This window comes from Pogona vitticeps, chromosome 1, assembly GCF_051106095.1.
Source record: "Pogona vitticeps strain Pit_001003342236 chromosome 1, PviZW2.1, whole genome shotgun sequence".
NCBI lineage: Eukaryota > Metazoa > Chordata > Lepidosauria > Squamata > Agamidae > Pogona > Pogona vitticeps.
The window spans coordinates 179,906,650-179,921,674 of NC_135783.1; the positions used below are offsets into that span (position 1 = coordinate 179,906,650).

At 42.4% G+C, this 15,025-nt stretch overlaps 1 protein-coding gene across 2 annotated transcripts in view; it reads right to left on the reverse strand.

Annotated features, from left to right (window-relative positions):
* The window catches only part of NRP2 (neuropilin 2), a 249,724-nt gene that overhangs the window by 76,432 nt on the left and 158,267 nt on the right, over window positions 1-15,025 (reverse strand). For both annotated transcript variants that reach the window (XM_020780758.3, XM_020780759.3), the window contains exon 13: window positions 1,448-1,710. In XM_020780758.3, the coding sequence (XP_020636417.3) occupies window positions 1,448-1,710 (263 nt within the window). The remainder of the gene's footprint in view (window positions 1-1,447; window positions 1,711-15,025) is intronic.

Below are 15,025 nucleotides of genomic sequence, written 5' to 3' on the forward strand. Positions count from 1 at the left end.
GGATATACTAAGCACGCTGGGATGTTTGGCCTTGTTGCCCAGCTGGAGCTGTTCTTTTCCAGAGAGACAGGATAATATGCCAAGGGCCACCTGGTCCTGCACATTCCCTATGCATGGACTTTACGGAGGGACCTGGCAAACAGGCAAGAACTCCAAGGGCAGAGTGGTTGCCAAGCGAGCCCAAGAATATTTTGCCTGGGCTCTGGGCCATTTCTAACTATTCTCAATGGCTATTAAGAAGTAGAACTAGTCAACCTCTATATGAGTCAAATCCACAGTTTGGTGGAAGGAAAAGCAAATACTACACGAGGAAGAAGAAAACAACAGAAGAAAAGCAATATGGAGTCCATGCTTCAACTGAACTATGCGAAGTGTTGCAATGTATGCAAATATGCTTCTTAGATTTCATTTTCTTGCTTTCTTCCAAATGCTTTCTTCCAGGTTTACTGGCAAGCAGCGGTGTGGGAACAGCAGTTCTGACATCCAGCACTATCCAGGTACTTCTTATACGCTTTTCAATCTCAAGTCCACACTGCAGACTTAAACTGTTTTAATAGTACCTGTTTCATTCCTTCTTCCCCACACACTAGAAATTGCAGTTTTGTAAAGGCATTGCTAGAAATCTCTAAAAGAACATTCAAAGAGCCCCTCTAAATTACAATTTCAACGACGACAGCCTTTGTGAAGGTGAAGCCGTGACCGGTGATCTTGTATAAAACAAGATTTAAGACAGTGGTGTAGCTCACTGTGAGAGCTACACTTTTCCTGCTTCAAGGAAAGCTGAAACACTGGCTAAGGCTCCATTTCAGTGTTCGATTTTAAAGGCATCTCTGCCTATGAAAAGAAGCATAAACCGGAGTACATGTTTGAGCCCTCTTTCCCAAGTTATCTATTTATACAAAGCTTTCTCCTCTTGTTGAAACTGTCTGTGAACACGGAATCCACACCGAGAGCAGCGCATTTTGCACCACCCTACCCTCAAAACAAAGGAAGTGCTAATTGCTTCTTTCTTTCCTCTTGAATAGTTTGCTTTCCTAATTTTTCTTTTTTTAAAAACGGAGACAAGATGTTGTGCCCTCTGTCTGGCTGCAAGATGCACTTGTGTTTATCTTTTATGATTTGGTAGCTTCTTGACTACCCGATAATCATCTGAGAGAAAAGGAGAAATGTGGGGTGGGTGGGTGGGGGGAGGCGTGTGCAACAAAGAGAATTTAGGAATATAAAAGGCAACAGGATGAACAAAGACCTAAATCTAAGTATAAAATAGGCAAATTCTGACTAACAAATACAGTGTCATTTAGTTGCTATGGCAACATGGAAAACACAATGAAGAAGAAAAGAGCTCTGCTCAACAATGTTCTCTGATGATGAATGAAACAGGGTCTGTTGAAGTATTTGATGGTGAGATGCACTTGAATCTCGAACCAAATCCTCTTAACAAGCTCACCTGATACTCCATATCATAGCTAGGCAGTAGGATCCGTCCTTCTCTCCACTCCTCCCCTTGGTCTTCTCTGATGATCCACAGCGGCTTGTTCTCATGCATAGCTTCCCGCCGCACCTGCAGCATCGTTCCGCTTCCACCAGAGACCTGGTACTGGAATATGAGGCACACAGCGCTCCGGGGCAAGAAGACCATAGGGCTGAACAGCCGGGTATGTTGTCTTTCTCTTCTGGCACTGCTCTGCAACCTCAAATAATGCTTGCCATCTGTGGAAGGAGGAGGAGGAGGACAATCTCCAGTTACCATTTGCAATGGACGGGGTAACATCCTCCCTGAAATCCCGCAAGAGGTTCAAGCAATGAGACCTGTCATGACAACTGCTGTCATTCATATGAGCACAAGGCAGAGGTGTAGAGGTCACTTGCCCTTTGTCCCATCAACTAGGCAGCTCTACACAGGTATGAGACTTTCAGTAGGCTCTAGAAATGAATTCCCAATGAAAGAAACTACGTTTCAAAGAAAACACGCATATCGTTTCTAAATCCACGTTTGCCTCTCAACACTATTTATATGCCATCTACCTGCTGATTCTTCTCCCATTAAGCCCCCTGGTCACCATTTGTTCCCCGCACACGATGCTTCGTCTGCCTGTAAATTACCATGACAACCTGTTTGAGAATCTGTGTTTGCTGGGATAATAAGAAGTTACACACTGATCATGAAAATTTGCCAGGAAGTTTCCAGGTTTTGTGTTTGTGAAGGTACTTTAGAGCACGCTTAGGCCAACCGCGTTTTATATTATGTGTCCTACTGAGTCAGGCAGGCCACAGAAAACGTATCCTGCATTCCTTTCTGTCTACTTTAGATTGTATAACAAAATCTATCAGTCTGTTTCCATATGGGCCTTCTTACTCTTCAAGATCTCCCTGGGAGGATCTGCTTATGCCCCATCACTACCTAATGGGATATGGCTGGTGGCTGTGTGACTAAGGCAGGACCTGCACTCAGATTCGGAAATTTCCTGCCATGTAATGTTTGCCTGATGCCTCTCCCACACCCATCTTAGCTTCCAAAAAATGAGTAAAAACCATTTTGTAGAGAAAAGGTCTTTAGTTTAGATCAGTGGTTCCCAACCTTGGGTAATCCAGGTATTCTTGTACTGCAACTCCCAGAAGCTTTCACCACTGGCTGTGCTGGCTGGAGTTTCTGGGAGTTGCAGTTACCCAAGGTTGAACACCTAAGCACACAGCATAGCCCCTCCCGAAGTAATTTTTCCAATTTCTATTTTCATTGTTGTTTTTTGATGTTGTGGATTGATATATCACTGACATATTTCAGTATATGAATGTTTTCCATACACCACTTTAGAATGTGTTTGCTGAAATGTGACATAAAAATTAATTAATTAATTAACTAGAGTTAAATTGTACTATATCAAAAGGGGGAAAGATCACTATGTAGCTCTGTAATATCAGCAGTTCTTAAATTTGTTCTAGCTAGGATTTTAAAGAATCTTTTAAATTATTATTCTGATGTCCACATTTCAATCTACTCTGCAATATTTACTTGCTCAAGACCTCTTTGTAATTTTGCTGTGCTGGAATATTTCAGAGTACCTTACAAAGATGACTTGAAAAATCTCCTCATCTGTCTTTGTCCTGATTTTGCAAGCTACAGCAAAGTCAGTATTGTATAAAGAGAAGCATATTTTATTAAGCAGATCTTACAAAAATAACAGCACTAAGCTTGCCTTCAAAATGCAAAGAACGAAATACTTGTCAGGGGAGAAGGAAGGCTGGATGTGCTGTAAATGAGATGCAATGCACAAACGTTGAGGATTTCACCTTGCACCAAGAGACGCATCAATAGGGACACAGCCAAGGGGGGAAAATGTCAGCTGGACAAAATATACAGCACACTGCAAAAACTGAAAAGCCAGCTTGGAATGAAATGCGCTACTTGAGAGGAGCACCATGGCCTCCTTGGAGGGACACAAGGTTCTCCTGACTCCTAGCCACCAAGGAGCAGTGCCTCCCACCTCTCCTCAGTCCTTACATAGCTCAGTTCTCATGTTGGAGCACAAAAGAGGGACGAAATCTTGTAACCTTTTACAGCAACATAGAAGAGAATATTTTAACAGGGTCAGTGTATGAAGAAGGAACTCTTCTACACAACTAAGAGTGTAATCACGCAAGGAAATAGATCTCAATTTGGATCTCTTGTGGAGTGGTCCAATGCAACCTATTTCCCGATGATCACACAACGTACAGGAAAATCAGCTCCAGTCCAACCCCAATCCATGCTAAAGTTGGACCTTTTTGATCCAACAGCAGGACGTCTACTTCTTCCAACCGTCCTGGAGCAATTCCTCAGCAGACGGAAGGGATGGCTTAAGGGAGATTGCTCCCTGCAAAGCGACCATTTCCTGCCTGATGGATGACACACACGCCTTTGCAGCGGTCCAATCACTTCCCAAAACAACTAGTACAAGACGTCTGTCTTCTTTTGCTTAATGATTTGCTACCTTCAGCCCTCACAGTGGCTGCTTCATTTGGGAATCGATTGTTCCTTCCGCAATTAATATTACAGGCTCCGAATCCTTCTGCCAGACACCAGGGTTGCTTCATGCCTTCCTATCAAAAGAAAGTGGGCAACAATACTAGAATGCAAGTAGTCTCTGTTTAGACAAGAAAGACAAGGAACTCGCTGTTGAAACCCAGATTCTGTAAGCCCACCCATCTGCCTGCCTAAACAAGAGAGCACCTGCATTTCCTGAGCATGGCCAGCTTTTTAAATAGCAAGGCTCTTCTTTTTTGCAGCTGCACAACAAGCAGACATTTAGCTTCCAGGGTTTTCTCCATCACCCCACTGACAGACATGGAAAAAGTCTGTCTTGTACACACTACTTTTTGCACAGGTGTTAAGGACACAGGAGCTTTGGCTAAATAAGTTACCGTATTTTTCGCTCCATAAGACGCACCGATTTTTTAGGAGAAGAAAACAGGAAAATATAATCTGTTTTCTTCGCTCCATAAGATGCACAGACTTTCCACCCCCCTGTTTTGTGGGAAAAAAGTGAGTCTTATGGTGCAAAAAATACAGTATTTCATTTGGTTAATTTGTTAGTTACTGATACTTACATGCTAGCAGCTGATTGGAATCACATTGGAAGAGGAAATGAAAATGTTTCACATGATTTTACAGTAGTGAAGTTGCTGTATTTAAAGTTAAGGATGAAACCTTATACATATTTACTCGAAAGCAAGCCCCACTGTTCAGCGTGTGTTGTATTTCTAAGTAGACATGCATTGGATCTGGCGTTCAACAGAACCAGTGTGGGGTTTTGGGAAGGACTGAAGTTCTAAGAAAACACCCTGACCGCTTGAACCCACATCCCCCTTGCATCCAAAGAACAAGCCAAATAATTAATACAGGAGCAATAGTGACAAGTGTCCGTGTTCTGCCACACTCAAGCTAGTACGGCAGAGAGTCTTGGTTTCAGGAAGATGAGTAGTTTGGGGGGGGGGCGGAGCGCGGGGAGGAACAGAAAGGCAGCATATTCCATTGAGTGCGACAGATCAGTAAGGAGGTTGTCTATTTCCCCAGCAGTCATAAGCATAGCAGTCGGCTGATTAAGACACTGAAAAGCTTAAGGCAAAAGATTGACATAATTAGGACAAGTGAAAGTACAGTAATCGGTGGAGAAAAATTGACTCTGTAATCATGACATTATCAGAGGTGGGGGGCGCACAGGAGCAAGCTCATATTTATTCTACCTCAGATTCGCTCAGCTTACAAGTTAGCTGCTGACAGGACAGCCCCCCCCTCCCACCTTCCCGCCATCACCGCCCTGCCACTTGCTATCAGTAGAAATTCTTCTTAGGACTGGAAGTCTAAACCTGGAACATGGGTGTGGGGAGCGGGGGGGGGTTTCCTCGCTTGTGCCTTGCCCGCCCTATCCCATCACCAGGCAGCAAATCCTTTGCAATCAGAGCTTAGCTGTTGATTTAGCTGATGATACATGAAGTGGAATAGTACTCATCAGCTTTCACTTTTCCTTTTCCTTCCCCCCCCCTTTCCTCATATTACAGATGATTGGCCCTCAAGCATAAACAGTAGAAGGAAGGCCTTGCTCCTAGGGATCTAAGAGAAGGTGACTCAAGCAGATGAAGCAGGTGTTCGAGCAACAAAGAGAGGGAGCTATTTTTAGCTTAAGATAAAACTGACCCTCAGTCAGCTAAGGCCACCTTCCAATGTTAGGAAAGCGAAGTATCAGTAAAGTTGACCTTTTAAATAGGGAGTGCTTGGCCTGTTATTCTTCTGCCCAGACACCAAATAAAATGAAATAAAATAAAATCCCCCAATGTTTTCCCCACTGCTAAAGCTGACAGTGAGCTTAGGTGCTTCCTTATCTGGCATCGTTCCAAGCAGCTCTGACAGTGAGATGCTGTTTAAATGGATGCAGCTTATTTTGAACAGAAACAGTGGCCCTCCACAGCTAAGCTCATGTAGCCAAACTACCACTCAGGGACCAGCCACAAAAGACTCCTGGGTTTCGTATCTCTGAGCCGCTTCCAAAGGTGGTACGGAAAAGCTTTAAGCTTTTCAGATCAGAAGCCTACACTCATGCCGTGATCACAGAGGACGGAACAATAGTATTTAGTGAGCAAGAGAGCTAGGCTACTAACTTTCTTGCCAGTGGAATACAATGGCTCAAGCACAGTGGGCATGGAGACTGATTTAGTGGAAGGAAGAAGCAGGGCAGATTTACCAAAGGAGAAAAATGGAATCTGAGCACCCCCGATCATTCATTTCTAAGTAAGTAATTCTAATTATTTGCCTTCAGGTCAATTCTGGCTTATGACCACTCTTTTTTCCAGGTAGAGAACACTCAGCAAAGATTTACCATTCCCTTCTTCTGAAGGCACTGAGCTAGTCTGGATAGCTCAATGTTTTAGGTATCTAGCTGCAAAGCCAGATACTGGGAGTTCCCCGCTGTGCCTCCAGCAAGAAGAGCCAGCCTGTGCAGCCTTGAGCAAGCTGCACAGTCCTAGGGAGACCTCAGAAGACGGGAATGGGAAATCACTTGAATATTCTGTGCTTGGAAAACCCTGAATAATGTTGCCATGAGTCAGAGCTGAATCTAAAGCAAGTAAGTAAACAGGTAAATAAGTAAGTAAGTACTTTAATTTAAATGTATATACCACTCTTCAGCAGTGCTTCTCAGGCACTGTGTTTTCCAGCTACCATGAACGTGTACAAGATTGAACCCTAGCCCCAAATCATAACATTTCCCCATAATGGAAAAGAGATTTACAGGCCTCACCTAACATCTCACTTTACATGCAAGTTTGTCATATGCAATATTTTCTATTCTGTTTCTAAAATACGGAGAACTACATCAAACAGGAGTGAGATTTTCATGGATGGTTCTCTGCATTACCCAAACAGCTGCTATAATTATACATTATTCTGCCTGGCCTGCACTGGACAGAATCCAGTACTAAATTACAGATGTTTAAAGCCGGCCGGTGTGTTGCATTGGGTCCATTACTTCTTGAACTATCTTTGACCGTAAAAGAGAATATTCATGTTCTGCCTTGCAACTGGGAAGGTTTTTGGTCTTCAACTAAATATCAACACTTCACAGGTATTTTTTTAAAAAAAATCTTTATATTTAACAAACTGAAGCATGCTGTAGAGCACTTGCCAGATTTGAAGAAGTAGCAACTTTTTTTTTTCACTTATGAACACATCTGGCTTCCCTGCTGGCCAGATTTATGTCTTTATTTGGCTCAACTATGGGGGTGATTTCAGATAACCAATTTTCTTTGCAGCATGACTTTTATTGTCATCTGCAATAAATGCCCCATAAGTTGACACAAATGGGAAATCCATCCAAATGTCCAATAAATGGTCCACGTGCATTCAATAACCTAGACTTGTCAGCAAGATAAGAAAGAGTTCAACCCCATCATCCAGCAACTGAATCACTGATCACCATATGGTGATATATTTAGTCATTTGAATGCTTTCTTTATATACAGTATATTATTTTTTCCAAATGTGGTCCAAACTCACTTTAGCTGGGGCTGAACCTCAGGTACTATGTAGCTAGATCTACTTCAATAAATTAGATAGCCCACAGTGGCCTTTGACTCAAGCTACTTTTCATAATTCCCAGCCTTCAAAAATGACTGACATCTAAACTGATGACAACTCAGTTCCAAGAAGTAGATCTTTCAAAGGCAAAATTGCTCTTAGGCACTTATCTTCCATTGAAATTAATAGGTGTCAGGCACTTGAGTGTCACTCTGGCATCAAAAATTCTACATCCACACAACTAGTATCATAATGTAGCCCTCTTCATTAAAAACATGTAATCAAAGTGTCACCGAATTTAGAAGAGCTGCGCCATGGGAATCAAGTGAAATTTGTCCAGACACTTCACCGCTTCCTCTGACTTCCCTACCAATAAGACCACTGGGGGAGAACATGAGATCCAGGGAGCCGTGTAACTATGGAACTGTTGTTTTACATTCCTCAGAAAACAAGTTTTCTCATGAGAAGCTATGGGTTGGATTCAGGCTTTCCTCCCTGGGGCAGAAGCATCCCACGGCTACATGGGGCTTTGCTTAGCAGGTATAAGGCTACGCTTCCCAATCCCCACCCCACCCTACAACCTCCTGCACCCCGAGTTGAGGGTTCCTCCAGAGAGGTGAAGAGGGGCTGCTTAGGAAGGGGGGGGACTGGGAAAAAATGGTCTGCTCCACCCTTCTGAAAACACCCTGGAATGAAATGTGGATAGAAGGAGTCCCATTCATGTAAGGCTTTGTGAGGATCAGGCCTTGGTGATGGAGGAAGCCTGCCTGCCTTCCTATTCACATTTCAAAATCAGTATACAAAATCAAACATTCGGCACCAAAAATAAATAAAATTGTCATGGGAAGGCGGCTTGGACTCGTCTGGATCAGAAAATGTAAGCACTAAGCATGAGCTGAGGAAGGAAAAATAACAAATCTGTGCTCTCTGTACAAAAATGGCCCAAGGGGCAAAATCAATAAACCATAATTCTTCTAATCAAGTGGCTGCTTACAATGCTTTAAAAAAAGAGACCACACCACAATCATACAGTTATCTTGAGCACAACACCCTTTTGTCTAGCAAGTCCACGCAGATACCGATTTCGAAAGGCTACACATTTACTGATACTATCATCTATCTACTCACATGTTTGTTCCCCATCTCTCTATAGTTCTTGTTCTGAGGCTTTAAAAAAGAGATACTATCTTTGGTTCAAAGAGGATTAGTCAAGCAAGACTGAACTTTCTGCTGCAGAAACCAGCATCCTGGAAAGTGCTTAGCAAAATGTCTTTGATTCCCAAGTATTATCGCAAATGACATCACATAGTGCACATATGTATTTGCTTTAAATTAACATTCCATCTGGTGAACCCTTTGGATAAAATCTACCATTAAACAATTTCCCTTGACCTTTGGAAGAAAAGAATCTCCTCATGACCAGCTGTGAAGAAGAGATCAGGGTCATTCCACCAATTCTGAGACACAGGTACACATTCATTACCTGATGTTTGTTACTGTAGTATTTGTATCTATGAACACAGATTGACTCTGTCATGAAAGGGGAAATGAAAGGAGGAGAACAGCCACAGAAGCACCAGTGCTTTGTGTCGTTTTCTTGTGCTATCCAGCCATGAGCACATGAGCTACAATAGCTCAGTGGTTTGGGTATCTGGCTGTGGAGCCAGAGGTTGGGAGCTCAGTCCCTCATTGACAGGGCCTGGACTCCGTGATCCATAAGTTTCCATTCCAGCCCTGCAATTGTAAGATTATAATGATGGTTCCCTCATAGGATGCTTTTCCAGTATCAAGGAAGGCTTGGTGGTGGTGGTGGATGTCATTAGTATAGGCCACTTTGTACGGAGCATCAAGATCTTCTAGGAAGCATAATCACAAAGCAGTGTACAAAATTAAAACTATAAACCACAATACAGCAACACCTGACTTACTCTCACTGGTCTATTCACTGCAACCACATGTCAAGCCACTGCCAGCTCAGATTCCATCAAAACATATGGAAGAATTGAGTTTTTAAAATGACTTAAAAAAAAACTCAGGGTACATTATTTTATGCTGGCATACACCAAACCATTCCCCAAATTTGGAAATATTATTCTGCAGCTGTATTTATCATTCTACATAACTTGGTATCTTCAGCAAATTTGGCCACTCACTGCCTAGCTCTTAAAACCTCTTTAAGAACAAGTTAATGATCACTTGTTCCAATACAGACCTTTGGGAGATCTCAGAGTTTGCATACCTCCATTGTGAAAGCTGTCCATTTATTCCTGCTCACTATTCATTTACCTCTCGCTGATCCAAAAGAAGGCTTCTCTTATTCTATGATGACTCTATTTTACTTAGGTGTCTTTGTTGACACTTTGGGGAGGGGCTCAATCAAAAGCTTTTTCAAAATCCATATAAAAATGATAGATAGCTTCTAGGAAAAGGACTCCCCCCCCCAGAAGTACATGCAAACCTATGTTTAATGACATTCAGGAATAACAAGCAAGTCTGACTTCTCTCTCATTTTCCAAAGCAAAGTGTGCTGCTTATATAACCGCCCCTTAGCACTTAAAGCACTCTCTGGGTGGTTGACAGGTTTATTATGAAGGCTACACAATCCCCCCACCCCCCGTGAGCTGAGTACTCATTTTACCAACCTCAGAAGTATGAAAGGCTGAGTGGACCTCGAGCCAGGTATCTGGGATAGAACCCAGGTCATGAGCACAGTATTGGTGGCAGTGTCGCAGTTTAACCATTGTGCCATGAGGCTCTTATTTTCCAAAGTATGAGTGGGGCCATGTTTAGCACATCCCATTGCTTAATGTAGTAAATCACACTACAGTTGGGGTCACTGAATCAATGGGGATTTGGTGAGTCAACTCCTCCGTAAGTTCCAGTGCTTTAAATGGACCTACTCTAACTATGACTTACTTTGACCCAACAAGTTGGAATGAGAGTAAGCCCATATGAATCAGTGGAACCTACGGAGGAGCTGACTTACCCAATCCCCATTGATTCAGTGGGCCTATTCTAGTGCGATGCAGAGAAGGGAGAATTTTGACAGATTAAACTTGCCTCCAATATCTGATCCTTTTGTTTATTAAAACATGCCTAGGTTGCCTTTGAAGGGCTGCAGCAACTGTGAGGTTGAACCTGACTGAAATTCTCTTGACCACGCGACAGTAGAGGCCCCCTGAACACGTGACAGAGAGGTCTGTCCCCATAACAGATGAAAGAAGTCGCATATTTGAAACTAGGAAGAGGGACGTTACAGAGAGAATAGGGAAGCCAAAGAAGGCTCGGAAAAGTTTCTTTTTAGGACTACAGTTCCCTGAATCCTCCAACCAGCCTGGTCAGCAGAGTTCTGGAAGCTACAGTCCAAAAACCCTTACTTTTCAACTCTGGAACATGAACTATGGTCAAGATAAGTCTTGTCAGTGATGGAAGCTGGTAGAAAGAAGACCTCACATTTCCATTAAGGGAGAATGGTTATTGCCCCCTCCCTCTTTTCAATAACTAATCACTTTTGATTTTTTGGGGGGGGATCCCAAAAGCACACACATCTATTTTTGGGGGACAGTTCAAGAAGTCTACAATGTATCTACTTCCATGTGCACGCAGGCTTTGTAACAAATATTGGAGAAATGAGTTCAGCAGAGGCAGCAGGAATTGTGTGTTCCCCTCTCATTTTAAGACTGAGTTGGTGGGTCACTCTTAACGGCTGGAGGAATAGAACGAAAGCCTTGTGGCGAAACAAACAAGGTTTGCTGCAGTGTTGATTGCCCAAACAACATGCCTCAGCCAAGCCATTCCCTTTGCTTCCTTTTCTTCTTTAAAAATATTGTTAATGAAAGGATAACAATGAGCACCAAAGGAAGGGAGGTGCCTTAAGTATGAGGGTGAGAAATAAAAATCTCCCTGACATCGAACCATTTGAAGAAAATGGTATTCGCAGGGAGATCTGATCATTACCTTCCGGAGAGGATACTGCGTGGGGCCCCCTTCACTGGCTTCTTGATTTTAACAAACAGTGTACCCTCTGTAAAGAGAGAGCAGAGAGAGCTGCCCCTGAACTGGCATCTGATATTCAAAAGGGTGACCCCAAGGGCTGAGGGCACACCTATTCCTGCATTTCTGTTTCCCCTGCTGCCGTTGCTACTGCTTCTCCTCCAGCTACTGCTTCGTATGGAGATTTATGAGAGCATCTGGATTCAACAGAGCAAGAACAGCGGGGAATGTGCTACTAAGTGTTGCTCAGCAAGCCACAGCGCAAATGCAAGCACCTTGGTAAATCAAGGGCTTATCTTCCCAACAAGCCATCTGGAAATCCAAACAAATCACCTGGCTAATGTGAAAGAGGCTTTCCGTTACTGTGAGTCTCTCTTTCTCTTTCCCAGCAGTGAAGGCGTCCCGGAGAATATAATTTAAACACATTGGGCGCTGGGAATCCCACAGATCATGAGCTGGTGTGGTGGCTTATGTCTTGAAGACATACTGTCTAAACCTGGCTTCTCTCCAGGGAAAGAAACGATTCCCAAGGAGGATGGTACAAACCGCTCCAACGAGATTGTTTCCGGCAGAACACATCATGTAAGATGCAACAAAATCAATTACCAATCTCAGCAACAGCCCTTTGGGGTTTCCTCTTCACTGGACACTGGTCATGTTGCCGATGATCCAAGAAATACATTTTTAAACTAATCTTTCTTTGATTCTACAGGTCAATATTCTTTCAAAACAGGGCTTGTTTGGGTTGTTGTACAAAAATAGGCTCACATTCCGACAGAATCTACGTTTTCCTGAAGGGGAGGAATGAGTCCTACTTCACATGTCTTTATCTTCAATTGTTGCCTACAGAGACCTGTCCTGAATTTTTCATGGCTATTTCATCCCATTCAGAACTAACTCCCATGACATAAAACCTGGTCTCCCTTTAGAACTTTTGCTTCTCAAAGAGGGTATATGTCTACTTTGGACATGAGGGTCTTTTTTTCTAGTCAGACCAAGGGCTTTGTGCACAACCTAAGAGAAGTCTGTTGATTCCATACACACCCATACAATCCTAATCATATTTCTGACCCGTTATTGATTAATTTGCATACATGTATGGAGATGCTTAATGCTGGATGAGAGACATTTTTTTGCAGATTTTACGTTTATGCAGAACATAAAAATGCAAGGGACTTTTTCAGTGCTGTTTGAGGAAGACACACTGAGCCTCAAGCCCAACCATTTCTCTAGAACTTTGGTGGGGATGAAGTGCTTGACTGTTTGTAAAGATCTGGTGCAATAAATACACAGCTGAGCAAAGCTTAGCCTCTGCTTGTAAATCATACTCTTTGTCTCCGTGCCGTTCTTTTTAAACTTGAATCAATCCAAAATAAATGTAATATTTGTACCAGGGAGGCATCTTGTCTCATCGGAGAAGTCTTCTAAATGTTATTACCTGTTAATTTACTTGCCCAGTCATAACCATCTTATTTTCTAAATAAAAATCCATCTATCAGCCAAATCAATGAAGACTTACCATACTGCAAGCCTGCACAAAGTCAAGCTCTTAATCTAATTTGGAGGAGTCAGTAAGATGATCTGGCCCATCGCTTCAATCTCTTTTAATTATGCTTGATTTTTTTCTGAACGGCACAGCAACTGCAATTCCCAGCTATGTTTAGCTGGAGTCCTGTTATTGTAACCTTCTGAATCCCTTCAGTGATCAATCAGGTGAACAGCTTTGCTGTGTAATATTCACACTGAAGGGAAGAGACCTTTATGTAGGTTAAACAATTTTTGTATACAAAAGCAATGAACAACACAAGACCCATGGATCACATTCAACTCCCCCCCAACACCGACATTTGTGCATCATCCCCAGCTCCTGTCCAATATTCAAAAAATTATTTGTGGAAAAAATTTTATTTCATTATTTATTTATTTATTTCATTACTTTATACCAAACCATTAATGCATCGCACCACTCTAGGTAGTTGACCCATGATAAAATCGCAGATAGTAACAAAAGTAGCAAAAATCATGGAAATTAAAATGAAATCATATTGAGTTTAAAACCAGAATGATACATTCTTTTCATAATAACTGAGAGGGCAAGAGGCATTAAAAATGTTTTTAAAGGCCTCTAGTGCCCTATACGGGGTGTGTGTATCCCAGTACTGCTGGACCTCTCAAATCCTACTAAATATTTTTGTACAATTAAAAAAAAAAATCTTGATTGCTGGAGTCCACAATGGGCTATCAGAATTTCTAAAATCCAGGTTGATTTGTTGGTTTGTTTAGTTAACCCAGTTTTCCTTTAATAAAATCCCGCTGTACCCTAGAACTGCTACATTACCTTTTAAAAAAATAATTCAAAGATTAAATACGCAAGTTACTTTCTTTGGCCACACCTCATCCCTTTAGTTCTCTCTCCTTTGGGATCCCACCTCTCAGGCTTCCTGAAACTCTGAAAAATGGTCTTCAGCTAAGATTTTCCACCACTGATATACGTATTTGCCTGTCTCTAGACAATGCACACATGTATGTACAATTCAAGTGCTGGCATCATTGGACCCATCCTTCCCTCCTTCTCCAGACCACATATACATACTACAGAATATTTTCACTGTCATCTGTGCCAGGCTAAGTTTTGAATCCACTGAATGGGTGCTGAATGGTATTTCTTATTCAAGCCTGATGGCTGATTGGACATGAAGGGCTGCTTCTTAACCTTATCTGCTTTCCCAGGGCCCAGAGGAACTGTTGTCCATGCTCCCCAAAACAATAAGTGAGGAAAACTGACATGTGATGCAGACTGAGCTATAATGATATTTTGGGGGTGGTTACCTGCATGAACTCAGAAGGCAGGACAGAGTGCCAGCAGAACCAACTGGACAACATCATGTTGGAATGGCTCCTCACCTAGCTTGGGAACCAGCCCCTTGGGTCCCTTTTGCTAAAGCTGTCACCAACCGGAGAACCCCTCATTACTACAAACAGTGGAAGAACTGGATCTTAAGATTCTGACATTTGACATGGCCTAGAATAGTGGCAAAGCTCTGGAGTCAGAAAGTCACTGGCTAAAACCTTGACACAGCCACAAAAAACACTATGTGGGAGAAGACAAGTGGCTCCTTATACTAATCTCTTCCCACTACACATTGCTTCCAATCGGTTCTAAAAGATTATTAGACTAATACATACAAAGTTTTTTCAACCTTCTGAAGGTCCGACAATAATCATAAGAATCCGAAAAACTCACAACAACCATTAGATCCCAGCCGTGAAAGTGATGATTTATTTTATTATTATAGGGTTTCTGCCTTATACTGGCCAACATTAAATTGTGATTTTACACTGGTGTTAACCCAAATAGTGCAACTTTTAGAGACAAATTGCCTCAAATTAAGAAGTCAAGGCAGACATTGGCCCAGATCTTCTTAAACACTTAGACTGGCCTCGCACAAATAGCATATCACTTGGAAGCGAATTGCCCCAAGTTAA